The sequence below is a fragment of the Salvia miltiorrhiza genome, chromosome 7 (genome assembly GCF_028751815.1).
Source record: "Salvia miltiorrhiza cultivar Shanhuang (shh) chromosome 7, IMPLAD_Smil_shh, whole genome shotgun sequence".
NCBI lineage: Eukaryota > Viridiplantae > Streptophyta > Magnoliopsida > Lamiales > Lamiaceae > Salvia > Salvia miltiorrhiza.
The window spans coordinates 22,594,019-22,610,168 of NC_080393.1; the positions used below are offsets into that span (position 1 = coordinate 22,594,019).

At 38.4% G+C, this 16,150-nt stretch overlaps 3 protein-coding genes across 3 annotated transcripts; 2 read left to right on the top strand and 1 right to left on the bottom strand.

Annotated features, from left to right (window-relative positions):
- Window positions 1-722: 722 nt before the first annotated feature.
- On the top strand, window positions 723-5,550 carry LOC130993973 (40S ribosomal protein S4-like). Its single transcript, XM_057919012.1, has 2 exons — window positions 723-851; window positions 5,143-5,550. The coding sequence occupies exons 1-2, from the start codon at window positions 723-725 to the stop codon at window positions 5,548-5,550; spliced, it is 537 nt and encodes a 178-aa protein (XP_057774995.1).
- A 1,398-nt stretch (window positions 5,551-6,948) lies between these two features.
- On the top strand, window positions 6,949-7,648 carry LOC130993508 (putative non-specific lipid-transfer protein 14). Its single transcript, XM_057918415.1, has 2 exons — window positions 6,949-7,380; window positions 7,450-7,648. Exons 1-2 carry the CDS (start codon window positions 7,040-7,042, stop codon window positions 7,484-7,486), a joined length of 378 nt encoding a protein of 125 aa, XP_057774398.1. The 5' UTR covers window positions 6,949-7,039; the 3' UTR covers window positions 7,487-7,648.
- A 5,013-nt stretch (window positions 7,649-12,661) lies between these two features.
- LOC130993511 (protein IQ-DOMAIN 23) lies at window positions 12,662-15,846 on the bottom strand. Its single transcript, XM_057918417.1, has 4 exons — window positions 15,305-15,846; window positions 13,950-14,153; window positions 13,745-13,813; window positions 12,662-13,649 (listed from the first exon to the last, which is right to left on the bottom strand). Exons 1-4 carry the CDS (start codon window positions 15,677-15,679, stop codon window positions 12,945-12,947), a joined length of 1,353 nt encoding a protein of 450 aa, XP_057774400.1. The 5' UTR covers window positions 15,680-15,846; the 3' UTR covers window positions 12,662-12,944.
- Between the last annotated feature and the right edge of the window lie 304 nt (window positions 15,847-16,150).

Consider the following 16,150-nt stretch of genomic DNA (forward strand, 5'->3'; position numbering starts at 1 on the left):
GCCGCCGCTGCCGCTCGCCTCCCCCTCATCCCTCTCTCGCGTTTCCGGCAACGGATCTGTCATCCCACTCTCTCTCGCATCTCTGACAGCCGACGACCAAGGATGGAGCGCCGCCGCCGCTCGCCTCCCCCTCATCTCTTTCTCGCGTTTCCGGCAACGGATCTGTCCTCCCTTTCTCTCTCGCATCTCCGACAGCGCCGGACGGCCAAGGATGGAGTGTCGCCGCCATCGCTCGCCTGCCCCTCATCCCTCTCTCGTGTTTTTGGCAACAAATCTATTTTCTCTCTCTCTTTCTCTCTCGTATCTCCGACAATGGACTACCAAGGATGGAGCGCCGCCGCCGCCGCTCACCTCCCCTTCATCCCTCTCTCGCGTTTTCGGCAGCGGACGACCAAGGAGGAGCCGGCGCTGCAAATCTGCTCCGATTGCGCCTCGCATTTGGTTGGGGTGGGGCGCTCGTCGAAGAAGAAATGGCACCGACAAGATTTCTCCTTTCGACAGATGAATGTTGCCGGAAAATTGAAGGAATCTAGCCGGAGAAGATGACCAAATTTTTTTTAAAAAAATGTTTAACGGCGTTAAACCGCCGTTAAACTCGTGGGTTTAGTTGCACCTTTTTCTCTGGAGTGTCGCCGCCATCGCTCGCCTGCCCCTCATCCCTCTCTCGTGTTTTCGGCAACAAATCTATTTTCTCTCTCTCTTTCTCTCTCGCATCTCCGACAATGGACTACCAAGGATGGAGCGCCGCCGCCGCCGCTCACCTCCCCTTCATCCCTCTCTCGCATTTTCGGCAGCGGACGACCAAGGAGGAGCCGGCGCTGCAAATCTGCTCCGATTGCGCCTCGCATTTGGTTGGGGTGGGGCGCTCGTCGAAGAAGAAATGGCGCCGACAAGATTTCTCCTTTCGACAGATGAATGTTGCCGAAAAATTGAAGGAATCTAGCCGGAGAAGATGACCAATTTTTTTTTAAAAAAATGTTTAACGGCGTTAAACTGCCGTTAAACTCGTGGGTTTAGTTGCACCTTTTTCTCGGGAGTTCAGGGAGGTCAACGCGCCTTGATCGAGTATGGGGGGCTCAACGCTCTAGGGGGGTCGAGTTCAGGGACCAATCTGTACCTTTGCTTTTTTTTTTTTACTTGGGGGAGTTGGGGAGGCGGAGCAGTGAGGTTTGAACTCGAGACCTCACTGATTACAGACAGGAGGTCGCACAACTTGGTGTCCCCTTGGGGACATTGCGCCACCGTTTTCTACAAAGAAAAAGTAACGAAAACCTTAATTAACAAACTTAATAGCCCACAAAACTAAATAACACAGCCTACTAAAAGACAAAAAGCTTCAGCCCACAATTTCTCCACGTCAACTTCACATTCGGACATCCCAGATGGTATGGGCATACCGTCCAGCCTTCACGCTCATAAGCTTTTCTTCACAAACTTTCATTACTTCAAACATCTTCCAAATTTGAGCTTCCTTCTCCAGAAAATATCAAAACCATTAAAAGGGCTCATCAGTTCCATTCCATAATTAACTCTAAAAGATAATAATCAGGAACTATGCATTAATCCATTAAAAACTCTCAAAATATGCTCATAAATATGCCCAGTCAATGATATTGTTGTTTATAGTAGGCACAAAATATACAGTGATTGAATCAAAAGACAAATAAACACATGTTCTTAGTTGTTACTCTCATGTATATCATTATGAATTAGATAGACAATCATCATAAATCTGGCAAGAAACACCAAACATACAGTTCAGTTTCTTTTTCCATTGACCTAAACATCGTTAGTCTTTCAGATAACTTGTATGAGAGCAAACATATTAGACATTTCCAAACTATGAAAGCCAAATAATAAAGTAAAAAAACAAATAATAAAGCAAAACGAAACTATATAGTTCATTCCAATGTATATGAATCATAAATTTCACTTGATAACTGTTGGATTACAAAGTGAAAAATTCTTAGGTAAATATTAGGATAAAAGCCTTTGTAAACATTCAAAACGGAAAATTCTTGAGCAAACATTAGGAGAAGAGTTGATTTAACCATTCAAAATGGATAGCATTAAACAGCAGAAGAAAAACAGAGGACACAACAAAACCATTGCTCACTTCTAACAACACAAAAAATCATTGTCGACTTCAAGAAAATTCACGAAAACAGAAGTTCTTCAGTGTATTGCAATTCATTAAACACCACAAAACCATTGTTCACTTTTACAAACATTCAAAAGCATTGTTGACTTTAATAAAATAAAATAAAAAACAAAACACAAATCCATAGTTTGATCCTTAAAACAAGGCAAACAAACTCCAAATCCATACGGCTAAGAATGATTACATTGAAACGACTACACAAGATAGCACGTTCATCAATAACAAGAATTTCTACCATGGAAACATATATAGACTGACAAATAAGCATAAAAACTACAATATAAACATATATAGATTAACAAATAAGCTTAAAAAAGGGTTGCATACCATAACTCCCCCGATCTTTGACCGTGCCACAACCCTCAAGTCTAGATCTCGAAGGCAGATATCCCAAACGCGTGGACCTAAATTCCTCATCACTAAGATCGACAAATATAGTGAGTGAGAATTCCTCAACAAACTTATAGTTGTGTTCAAACTGTTTGAGCCTTTGTTGTTTCTCTTCTTTGGAAGCGTATGTCTTTCCATATTTCTTGCACTAATAGTCAAACAGATCAGAAATAGATGAACAAGATGAAGAAAACTTATAGTTGTGTTCAAACTCTTTGAGCCTTAGTTGTTTCTCTTCTTCGGATGCGAATGTCTTTCCATATTTCTTGCACCAATCGTCAAACAGATCAGAAATAGATGAAGAAGATGAAGAATTGCATATGGGTCTGAATTTCTTGACTTCCTTTTGTAACCCTAATAAACGATTCTGTAACCCTAACAACCGACTCATTGGTCTAAATTTCATGGCTTCCTTCTGTGAATTTTCGGTTGCAGTTGGACTTTGTTATTTCCTTAAAAGAGTGCTGAGCCAAATAGTTTGAGAAACATAAGGATCTTCGATTGGAAGAGGCAGATTTTGTTGAAAGAACAATGCAGAACGTATAAGAATAAGAGTAGTCAAATTGGATTGGATGTCTACGCGTTCTTGAATATTATCCCTTGAATCTCGGGATTTTACGGTTAGGGTTTGCTTTTATTATTACTAGTTTTACCCACAGTTTATAAATGTGTAAAATTTTATACACACGAATAATCTATAAATATAAAAGGAAAAAAATAAATATCAAAAAATCGTTTATAAATGTGTAAAATTTTATATACACAAATAATCAATATAAAATATAAGTGGAAGAAAATAAACGTAAAAAAATGGTAATGATATAAGAAGATAATAATAATAATAATAATAATAATAATAATAATAATAATAATAATAATAATAATAATAATAATAATAATAATAATAATAATAATAATAATAATAATAATAATAATACATTAAAAATATACCTACATCAAATATCCTGGAAAATTTCTTTATAAAGTATGGGTAACATCTTCAGATGGTCTTCATATATCAAAATTTTCATACCTCAACCATTAGTAACACTTAATACAAATTGACCTGACTTTTATTAATCGACATCACATAAGATACAATTAATGGAAATTATTGAGCTTGAAACTTGAATGGTAATCTTAGTTCCGACGGCGTTAACGAAATTTAAGATATTAAAACTTTATGTTTAACTTTATATCCACTCAACAATACTAATCGATCTAGTTTCATTATGAGATCCATTTCAATTATCAATGTTTCACATGAGCATAATTAAATTCTAACTTTAAAAAATAATTGATGATTAAGTATAACCGAACACCTAATTTCATTTTAAAACTCATCCAACAAATTGCTACTTAAGTCAAATTTACATGCACTATTTGAACTCAAATAATTAATTTACATGCGCTATTTGAACTCAAATAATTCTGACCATTGGATTTATCGAGATTGATCATATATTTATTTATCATATCAACCACATCCAACGTAAGAACAAACTCTATTATGTAAATAAAAACCATCAATATTATTATCAGTATACAATGAATAAGTGCTTGACTATATCTCATGTAACAAATCTCCATAGTTCTAAAAGAAAATATTGCTTGATGTTTTCAGAACATTGTGACATATTTTAAATCTCCTTACCAACAGTTTTATCTAACACTTACTCATTCAGACATTCACTAATGAAATCCATATAATTTTTATACACGTATTATATTATAATGTTATAGCTTAATCCAAAAAAAAAAACAATATCAAGAAATTTTGCTTATAAAAGTATTAATCATATAAGAAATAAGTACATTATCTAAATATACTTTCATCATATGCAGTTTCGCTTAATGGAATTAAAAATGTCAAATTGAAATTACAATCAGGTTAAGATTGAGAGACTGCATTACTCAACGTATTTGCACTGAAAATGCATAACCTTTTATATAAAGTTATGGAAGGAAGATTGTTGAGTGGAGATAAAGTTGAACATAAGGTTTTAATACCTGATCAATTGTTATTAACGCTGTTGGATTCAAGATTACAATTCAAGTTTCAACCTCAGTAATTTAATTTTCATTAGTTGTGTCTTATGTGATGACGATCGTGCATGCCTTCCTCCTAAACAAACAAAAAAAAAGAAGGGTTAAGGTGCAGATAGACCCTTTTAGGATAGGTCCTTATAGCGTATATTGCTCCCCATACTCACTATATGTGCAAATTAGCCCCTAAAGTTCAAAAAATCGTACACTTAAACCCCTCTGACCAAACGCCGTTAGTCAACGTTAGTGAATTTTTTTTATTTTTTTTAAAATTCGAATTGGGTTTCAATTGGGCGGTGATCGCCGGCGGAGGAAAAGGAGGTCTCGTAGAAGATCTCCTGCATTTCCTTGGACACGACGGGAGTAATCTCGGCGCCGCCGGAGAGCTTCCCCGGCTGGCTGCCTTTACCCTTGTCGCTACTGCGGCGGCGCGAGGCGGTGATGCAGAGAGGTCTTCTTCGACATCTCCATGTTCACAAATGTCGCATCGTACACCGACATTTTTCTCCGCGAATCGAGCACTGTGCCTTTTTCAGTTTGTGTAGTGTGAGAGTAGTGAGAGAAGTGGCATTCCTTACATCAACACTTTTGATGGAATGACCATTCGCTACCCAGACCCTCTTATCAAGGCTAATGACACTATCAAGCTAGATCTTGATAGCAACAAAATTGTTGATTTCATCAAATACGATGTGGGCAATGTTGTCATGGTGATTGGTGGTAGGAACAGGGGACGTGTTGGTGTGATCAAGAACCGTGAGAAACATAAGGGAAGCTTCGAGACTCTTCACATTGAGGATGCTTCTGGCCATGAGTTTGCCACCAGATCGGGGAATGTGTTTACAATTGGTAAGGGTACTAAGCCCTGGATATCTCTTCCAAAGGGCAAAGGCATTAAGTTGACCATCATTGAGGAGGCGAGGAAGAGGATCCAGCTCAGTCTGTTGCTATAGCTTAGTAGATAAATGAAATTCTCGTTCTAAATTATTTGGAAGTAGTACAATGAGATGCCATCATTGTGCTATTATATGATGTTTTGTGGCAAATTTATGTGTTTTCCAACCTAAGTTTGACCTTGATATTCTATTTCATCTTATCTTGGATTTTTGCTTACAATTATGATGAGTAGTGAGAGAAGTGGAGAAATTGACATGCAAATCGAAATTGAAGCGGGAGTGCGAAAATCTCGACCTGCTGGGTTTAAGCGCATATGAGTGTTCATATACGCCTGTGTGTATCTGTTGAGAATGATTTTGAATTGAATTCTTCTCTCGTGTAGAGATTTGGCGGAAATGATAATGAATTGAACCTGGAAAACCTCCCACTGGTGAAAATTATTCACCGGCGAGCTTCTCTCTATTTGTGTGTGTGTGAGTGTGTGAGAGAGGGAGAGAGAATCTAGAGCTCTACTGTACGTGAAGAATCTGAAGCCCAAGTACTCCTTGGCCATCTCGGTTTTGCCCACGCCGGTGTCACCATTTCTTTGCCGAGGATCTGCTGAGGAAGATGACCGCTAAGGAAGAAGAAGAAGAAAAAAAAGTTGCAGGTGGGCCCCACAATTAGAATTTCAAAAATTAAAATAAAAACCACTAACACTGACTGACGGCGTTTGGTCAGAGGGGTTTAAGTGTACGATTTTTTGAACTTTAGGGGTTAATTTGCACACATAGTGAGTATGGGGAGCAATACGCTATAGGGGCCTATACTACAGGGGTCTATCTGCACCTTAACCCAAAAAAGAATGAAGAAGAACGTGCATTATTTTTCCCTTTCACTCTTGAATGTCATACAAAAATCCTATATATCGTTGTACTATATTTAGTAGAACTCTTGAAATCTTGAATTTCATAGAAAAATAATGCATCCCTTATAAATTTATGAATTATTGTTCTCAAATTCATATATAATGAGTGAAAGTACAATTAAATCGGACTGTGAGAGGGAAGAGGAACAGTCGCAACAACAACCAATTCGTCAGAATACTTCGAAGAGGAATGAACAATAGCTGGCGATGCATTCGGTGAGAAACACACTTTTTAGCGATGATATTTAATTTTAAAAGTTGAATTTTGAACCAACCATTAGTTCGTCGGTGCACGGTTTCACATGACCTCATTTTTTAGGTACACGATTATATATATTTGTATGCTTCATGTGATGTTTTATATGCACAATTGTATAACCTAAACAAAATCAACCTAACAGAGATGCATGACTTATCTAATCAAGCCATACATAAGTAGAATAAATTGATATAGAAATACATGAGTTATATATGTACGTATTTGAGAATTTGGTCAAAAACTCATGCAAATTGCAACATAGCACACAAATCACATTTTGCACCAAACAAATGAAGCCCATATAGCAAGCTATAAGAAGCTAGCAATATGGCCCCGTTTCTATTTCAATCCAATCCAATCCAATAAAGAAAAGAAAAAGATGGTGATTATGCAATTGAGGGCGTTTGCAGTGGTGATAGTGTTATGGGCATTCCCGGCGGGTTCGTCGATGGAGTGCAGCACGGTGACGGCATTGGTGTCGTCGTGCTCGAGTTTCGTGACACACGGGTCACCGGATCCGATGCCGGGATCCCCCTGCTGCACGGCCATGACAACCCTCAACAACGTCGCTGACTCAGGCGACAACCGCCGCAGAGTCTGCCGCTGCTTGATGGACTTGATTACCTCTTACAACCCTAACGCCACCGCAATCGCCACCTTGCCTGGCTTCTGCGGAGTTTCTCTTGGATTCACCATTGATCCTAACACCGACTGCGAATAGTACCCTCTCTCTCTCTCTCTCTACATTTCGATTACATATATGATTGAGTAATAATTTATTTGGTGCAGCGTCGACCAATTTTCTGAGCTTGGAGGACGAAGGTGATGGCCATGCAGATGCGGTACCACAAAGTTCTCTCATTTTCTTCCTTGCAAAAATGGTCTGAATTTGAAGATCGATCGATCGAGTTTTTCAATTTTTAGTGAATTTAATGTGAGTACCAATTCAAGTGTTTGCAATAAAATAATGGGCTACAAGTAAGCTGAATATTTGGGCCATCTTTCACCACATGAAATTCAACGCTTCAAACCAAGCCACACAAAATCATGTACATATTAGTATATTTCAATCTCTTCAATCCTCTAGGACTTATAATTTCAACAATCATGGCTTCTATTTGAATTCATAAATATGTAGTTTAAGTTTTTAATAACAATTTTTTTGAGCTTCTTATGATAGGCATGATTTCATTTATATATATATATCAAAATATGTATATATATCATTCTCCGAATTTTGATATGTGAGATCATCTTAACATTAGATTTTATAAATAATATTTTCTTCGTTCCAATATTGATAGCATATAGTATTTCTTATTGAGTTATACCAAATATAATGGCTTGTTTCATTTTCAGGCTATAATTAAAAACTTATTTAAGTTACATATTTAAACCTAAATCTTACCCTATCTCTCATTCATCAACTTCCCCCTTTCTCTTTATTTTCTTTTGCCGCATTCACCCCTCTTATCCACTATTTATCGCCACCTTCCCCTCTTCTGCATCACTCCCACTGCCGCATCAGTAGTCAAGTGCCGCCCTACAGCTCGCACCACCTTATCCGTTGTTTGTCGCGACTCTACTCAGTCGTTTAAGGACCACCTCCTCTGCCGCTTCTTTTACTTTAAATCCTCATTTTGCTATGTCGTCTACCCCCTCGAAACCATCGAAAATCAGCTTTGGCGAGCGACACGACTCTTTCCTCGCTATTGCTAGATCCAGGAATGAGAATTGGGTGAGGGCGGCGATGATCTTCTGATGCAGCGGTGTGACAGACATATAGTACCAATAAATTACTTAAGATGGCTTTTCAAAACATACAATACTTTTTTCTTTTTCTTATTGACACAAAATAATTTACCTTTGAAACAAATCTATTAAACCTATATATTGAAAGTACTACAATAATCCATAATCCTATGTGACATTCTTCTACCTTTATTTTGTGGGCAAAGGTGCAAATTAGTCCCTGAACTAGACCCCTAGAGCGTTTAGCCCCCCATACTCGGTACTTAACGGCCAATAAACGCCGTTTCTTCATTTTTTTTCAATCTTCAAGGCTTTGAAATAAACTTGTTTGGGCCGGCAGCAGCTCCGCCCTTCCCTCGGCCCCTTCTGCCGTCGTGATCTCCGACGAGGAGCGGCATCACCTTCTCAAAAAATAACATCGCCGGTTCAGTCTGTCTCGACCGGAAACAACAGCAGCAGCAACTTATAATCTGATCATCATCTCTAGCCTTACTCGCCAGAGCTACGCTCGCTTTCAAGGTCAACGCTGCCATGTCCTTGTCGAATTCCATCTCGTCGGAGCTGAATACACAGTCAAATATTTTCCATTAAAATACTTGAAATTGGAAAATGTGATAAATATCAGTCGTGGGGTTTCACACGTTGCTTTTGCTATTCATCTCATTTTTATAATTTGTGTGGTTTTGGATAGCTATATACATAATATTCATAAATCATATGGGTTGAGTTTCTCTTTTTATTAAATTAATATAAATCAAGATAAACTTCACATATAAATTAAAATCTTCACATATCTTACCTGAATGGCGCCACTGTTGTGGGTGGCTGGAGGAGGTTGCCAGCAAGGCAGAGCGATTCAGCAACAGCAACGGCTTCAGCCTTGAGCTACTATTGCGCTGCGGCGGACGACGGCACGCTGCTCCGGTGCGGCTCAAGGGAGTCAGAGTGCGTAAACGTGTTATGTTGTGTGCAGCATGAATTAGGGATAGAACTAGAATCGAAAATTAGAAATTACAATTAAAATAAAAAATAAAAAATGAAGAAACAACGTTTATCGGTCGTTAAGTGTGTGGTTTAGTTGCACCTTTTCTAAGGAGTTCAGGGAGGTCAACGCGTCTTGACCGAGTATGGGGGCTAAACGCTCTAGGGGGGTCGAGTTTAGGGACTAATCTGCACCTTTGCCCTATTTTTATCTATCTCAATTCTCATTCACACATCTAATTCATATTAAATTTCAACTTAAATAAAAGGGTCAATCCTTATTTCCACATCTAACCAATTACTACTTAAATAAAAGAGTCAACATTGTATATATTTCATAAATTTCAAGCTAATACTCTGAAATATAGTTTGAAAAGATACGGTTCAGAACCGTGAACCGGCAGTTCAGAGTTGCCTATTTCGATTCAGAATCATGAACCATGTAACCTATCATCCGGGCTGATTTCAGTTCCATAAGTTTGGAACCATAAACTAGCAAGTTTGGGCCGGTTCAAACCGGAACAAGAACCGTAAACACCTCAATATTTTTTTTTGAAACAGAAGTTGTATTGACGCTCAAATCATGTCGTCAATTACAAAAGACCCTATCCATCTAGGGAGACTCTCCGTCCAACAGCACGGACCATCAACAGTTCTTACAAACTGAGCAAGACAATGTGCGGCTCTATATTACTCCCTCCGTCCCATGAAGCAAGACCTAGTTCTTTTCGTCACGTGAATTAGGAAATTGGTACTTTTTGTGTTAAGTGTGGTAGATGAAAATGTGAAAAAGTGAATAAAGAGTAAATTTTTTACTATTTTTAGAAACTGGTCTTGCTTTGTGGGACAGATCAAAAAGGAAACTTGGTCTTGCTTCATGGGACGGAGGAAGTAATATACTGGGTAATAATTCAATGAAAGTTTGCGTGCACATGGGAAACAGACATACTAGTAATTAAGCTTCACCATACCGTTTAGATTGCTGGCACAGTAACACAATAAGTCAATCATTAGCTTACGGCTTGTTTGGCTATCAATCATTTCGAATTGGTGGTCTCATATTTCATTTCATTCATATTCAACATCTGAGACTTAATTTGACAAGAGGTCATAAATATCATCTTACACCTGTGGGCTAGGAATGCAGCTCTTTTATTTTAATATTTGTTGGTTATATTTTCTGCAAAATGTTCACACAATTGTTCTTTTGGCCAAAAAGTAAATTAACCAATTTTATTTAAGAATGCAAATTAGTAAATCAATATGCTTATGCTCTATCATTTTCACTGTTTCATTCTTTAAGGATTAAAATTGAAGAAAATAATTTACTTTGAAGAATTACATGCAATACTAATTGTTTCATTCATATTTATAGAAGGGCAAATAGTGTCAAAATCCCTGAAGTTTGGTGCGATTTTCGTTTTTCCCCTGATCGACCTAAAAATCTCGCGTTAAAATCCATTATCGTTGTTCCGATTCTTGTTTTTCCCTTAGTGACGTTTTTCGACAATTAATTAGATGACGTGTCACCAACGTGGCACACTTATGCTAAGTACATTAATTAGAAGCTAAACAGCGTCGTTTTGCGTCTGAATTAAATAACCTAATAGCATCAAAATACCTAATGTTTGGCGCGATTCTCATTTTTCCCTTGACCTTAAAATCTCGCGTGAAGGAACTACAGAGCAACACCAACATATTCTTCGACGCCGGACTGGACGTCCGTTGGGTTGGAAACGAGAACAAATTCGCCGAAAACTCTGCAACAATTTAGAGCAGCGATGAACACTATCTTATACGTCTTCCATATTGTATAAAAACCCTAGTATAAAAAATAGAGAGAGAAAGACTAGTGATGGGTCAATTGTCCTCAACACGCTGCCCTCTCTTTCCACTCATCTCTCAGCCGTCGGACTTGCACCGCTCCTCTTAACCCTACGATATGCTCATCTTCCGCCCCTCCGATTCCATTGCCAACGAACCTTCGGCTGTTCTCAGCTTCGAGGCAGAGTGTTTTAGCAATTTTTCGTATGCAAATTTGAGAGTGTTTTGAGTATCTTTTTTTGGTGAGGAACCCTAATTTGAAGAGGGATTTCAGTTCAATTTCATTTAATCCCCAAATAATATATAAAACGATGACGTTTAATGTTATGACTTAAACACAATAGTTCAATTCGCCGGAAAATTAAGCCTTCGTGGATTGCGATTGCCATGTCAGCATAAGTTTGGGGGAAAAATAATTTTATGAGAAAATTGATAATCGACATCAAGTTTATGGATTTTAAGTTTTTAACGCGAAATTTTTAGATCAAGGGAAAAATGAAAATCGCATCAAATGTTGACGCTATTTGCCTTTTTATAAAATTTGACTGCTGGGCGTTGGTATGTGCTAGTTAAGTTTATAATTCTGAAATCTTCATTTGACAGGATTAGAGAAATTAATAAACTTGTTTGGTAAGCATTCGATGATGGAAGTTTGTTATTATGCGATACAATGTGTCATGTGTGTGTGTGTGTGTGAGGGGGAGAGAGAGAGAGTAAATCGTAACACAGACTAAATAGGATGCCCACTTTTGGTATTTCTCCTTTTGACAGAATAAAAACAACCCGTGAGCTCATAATTCAAAACCTTTCACTTTCAAGGAATGACAAATCTCATCCCTTGAAAAAAAAGTAAAAGACAAAGGAATGAACGTCTTGTCTTATTGAAATTTGCCTCTATGTTATTGTTGTTTAATGAAAGGAAAATCGAAGTTTACGGCATAAACGATACTGCACTCTTCTTATTCTATATAATAAATTTTTCCAACCAAGCCTTAAAAAGCACCGGTAAATTTCTCAATTTAGGAAGTTCAAGAAAAACTCGTAAGTCGTAATACCCAAAAACTAATTGGTGGAATTTTGAATTCAAACTATTCAATTATCATTTTTTTTTTTTTATCAATTACCATTGTGACTGATATCATCATTAATTGTCGCTGGATTTCCTTGAGTGAAAAGTGAAATATTGCGTGATTGAAGTAAGTAGTAATCAAAGTGGCCTCAGCCTTTGTCTTACTCCATTTTATACCAATAAATAATCAAGTTTTAAATCCTTTTCAAACTTTTACTAGTTTTTAGTGTCTGCCAATTTAGCTTTCGAATTTAGTTTTTCTCTCCCTTTTACCAGAGATATAGAGAGAGAGAACATTCATCGGATATAATTAATAGCTCCAGCAAAGAAAGCAAATTATCAATCTTCTACAATGTTATAAACCACAGCAGAAAATACAAATCAAATATGTGCATGTGCAATATTGATTATTATGGTTGGAATTTGGAAATATCTCTAACACAAGAGCTCAATCTATCCTCACAAACAATTGCTAATCACACTTACAAAGCCAACTTGAAGAAACAAGAAAATCTTGGGCTCTTTTTCCTCCAAACTACTACTCCTTTTTTGTGCTTACCATAAGCTCTAGCAATAATCTCATGTACTGCAATATGAGAATCTTCTTCACACACCAACTTTTATGATGTAGCCCAGACAGTAGCCATGGCAAAGAAATTCATCTGAAGGCCCTACGGCTGTAGCCGCCATCGTTTCTTGGAGTCCCTTGCCTCTTTACAAGACCAGAGTATATATATGTGTTGCTCAATGCAGAACCCTTTTCTGAGATAGTGTCCATATTCCAAGGATCACAGCCATGCTTAGCGCTTGAGGCGAGCTCCTCGTACTGCGTTGTTCTCTGCTTTGGGGCGCTATGAGACCGGGCTTTAGCCCGGGACGATTCAGTATTCGCCATGTAACTGGGGTGACTCAGATAATCACCAAAAACACTTCTAGAGCACTCGCTCCTAGTAGGAGTGAACGGGCCCCTTAGGTTGCTGGTCGGTCTAGACGAAGCTGAGTGTACTCTTGGGCTGTTGTCAGCTGTCCTTGCTTCTTCGGATGAGATACTAGGATTCGGTTTTTGAAGCTTTGAGAAGACTCTCTTCGAATGGTCCTGTCCTAAGTCATTATTCTTCCATGCTGAGAAATAGTGGGAGTTAGGAATTGCTCGGTCGTCTCCACTGGTCTTCTGGCGAGGCTTCCATGTATCTATCTCCAATATCTTGTCGTTTCTATCATCATCAGCATGCCCACTCTCTAGGGAGGCCTCGTGGAGGTTGTTCCATGCGCTTTGTTCCATCCAGTGATTTAACCATCTGGAAGCTATATGTGACTTCTCCTTGATGGCATTGTTTCCAATGTGTGATCTTGAATGATGTTGCTGCATTTTCAGGAAGCCATGAGGCACGTTAAATGAATGGTACGTTGATACTAGGTGTTGGAGCAATAGATTCGGGATTATCATCAGTAAACTACCTTAAGAAGAGATCCACCATGTTTCAAAGTATTTGACCTCTCTGTGTTTTTACCGAGAGTTGCCATGCCCTGCAAGTAAATTGCACACACGAAGAGAATGTTAATGAACACACGTACACTCCAGTCGGTCTTCTGCAACTCACCATTTCTTGAACTGAAACAAAACACATTCATACTTAATTATGTCAAGGAAAAGTAGACTTACTGTATGATTGGAATTAGAGAAGAAGTTAATTCTGGCATCAGAAGACTCTGATGTGTAAGATCGATGTGCAGAAGCTCGAGCCTGGATCTTGGCCATTGTTTGCATGCGGTAGAGCATATCTGCACTTTGCTTTCTCACAATGTGGCCTCTCACCAGGGCTTGAAGCTTCACTAATCCCTTAAGAGCTCTCAAAGCTCTCTTAGCCTACAAACACGCATTACACATCATACCTTCTTCGCAACACATATGAAGCACATTTTTAGAATTGGTCTTAGACATGTTAATCAGAGAGTAATCAAAAGAAATACCAAAACGCAACAGAGTTAAGCCAAGTGCTTATGAATCGAGAATCAAGCATGATTACCAGATCAGTACAAGCAAGTCTTAAGCTTTTTAATATAAGATTCTTGAGATGTAAGCACTCATAGTCAATTCAATAAACAGCAGCAACTGCTTAGAACAAGTGATAGTCCATTATTCAATTACCAAGCACAAAGGTAATCAAACTTGTGATTCAAAAAAGTCAGCCGTTGATTGGTAGAATGCACAGGCAGAGAGAATGCTACCAAAACTGAAAAGTTGTTTCGGATGGGCAGAAAAACAGTTCAACTTCACATGTGATGATGCATCACATGGTACTTATCCTATAAACTGTGCTTCCATGTCTCACACTGTCCAAATAAAAAGACATTTACAAACTTTACCATCAAAGTAAAGCACATCAGCTCCTTTCACATTATAAAAGGATAAAATACAGATAATAGACAGGCATCTAAAACTCCCAAAAGTAAAAGGAAATATCCTTTACAACTTAGAGCACAGAACAAATTGCTGCAACATCTGTGTTAGAAGACAAAGGAACTAATACTAATTGATTGTGAGATATCACAGCCACTAGTTTTTCCCACTTCCCCTCTACCACTCCCTTCTTCATGACCTTTAACATCAACCAGTACTTCCCCAAAAATCTTATACAGTATCTTTTATATTAGAGGTGAAATTTGCAGAGCATCTAATAATATGGGCATCTTGTCTGAATGTGTGAATCAAACTAGTGATATATGATTTGCTGTCATTCATTCCCCACATAGTAGATATGTATGACAATTGACAAAGACTTCATCATATTCATATAATCCAAGAAAGGGAACTCATCCCAAACTTTCCGGCGACGAATTTAAGTCCAAAACTCATTAATGCTTCAAGACTTTTCGAAATCATTTTCATAATTATACAAACTACACATGTATTAACTAAAAGAAGAATACGAAAAACAGATATTGAGTTAAAGATGCAACTTTTATGGTTAGTGAAAAAAAAAATTACTTTTGCAAACTCAAACCAAAATTACCAACCAAATAAGCTCGGAAAGCCGACTGAATCTTGACGGCGGCCAATACAGACCTCCGATCAGCAAGGTAGGGCGCAGTTCTCCCACTCCCACCGCCGCTAGTCAATCGGACCACCTGCGCGGCGGCTTGGGCGGCAGCCAGCGCGGCCTCGGCGACAGCCGCGGTGGCGGCGGCGACCGCTATTGCATGCTTGTTGGCGTCGAGTCCCTCAATGTAGGGACTGGCCATGGGGTCTTGGACATAATTCTTGAACTTGAGCGAAGCATCGACGGAATCGGAGAGGGCCCACTTATTCTTCTTGTTGTCTTTCGCCGGCGAAGATGCCGGCGGCTTTTTGGAGCTGAAAAGCGAACGGAACCACTTGGCCGCCTTACCCATGGCGCATTATAGCAATTAGAGTTAAAGAGATGGATTGAAGTTGAGGCGGATTGAGCATTTTGATGGAGAGAGCATCTGATTATGACGAAAAGATCAGTCTCTGGTATTTATTGGAGTGGGGGAGCTTTAATTTTAAACTTTTTCACAGTGGGAGGGAGAGAGTGACCACCACGCGCGCTCCTGCCAAACTTGGGACATAATTTACAGGTAAAAGTTAAGGGATAACTCATTTTAAATTTGACACTCTCCTTTTTTTGCTGCTCTTTTTAGTTTTAACTATGAGAAATGGAGTAGTACATTTTCTTAGTTTTAATTTTTAACTCTTGTAATTGAAATTTATAACACTAACTTCTCCAGCTGCTACATGCATTAATTTTCTTTCGTTCTTGGTTTGGAGATCAACGGTTTTCTACATACGGACCAAGTTTTAGTGCAAGGGTTTAATAAATAGATATGAAAGTACTACCATTT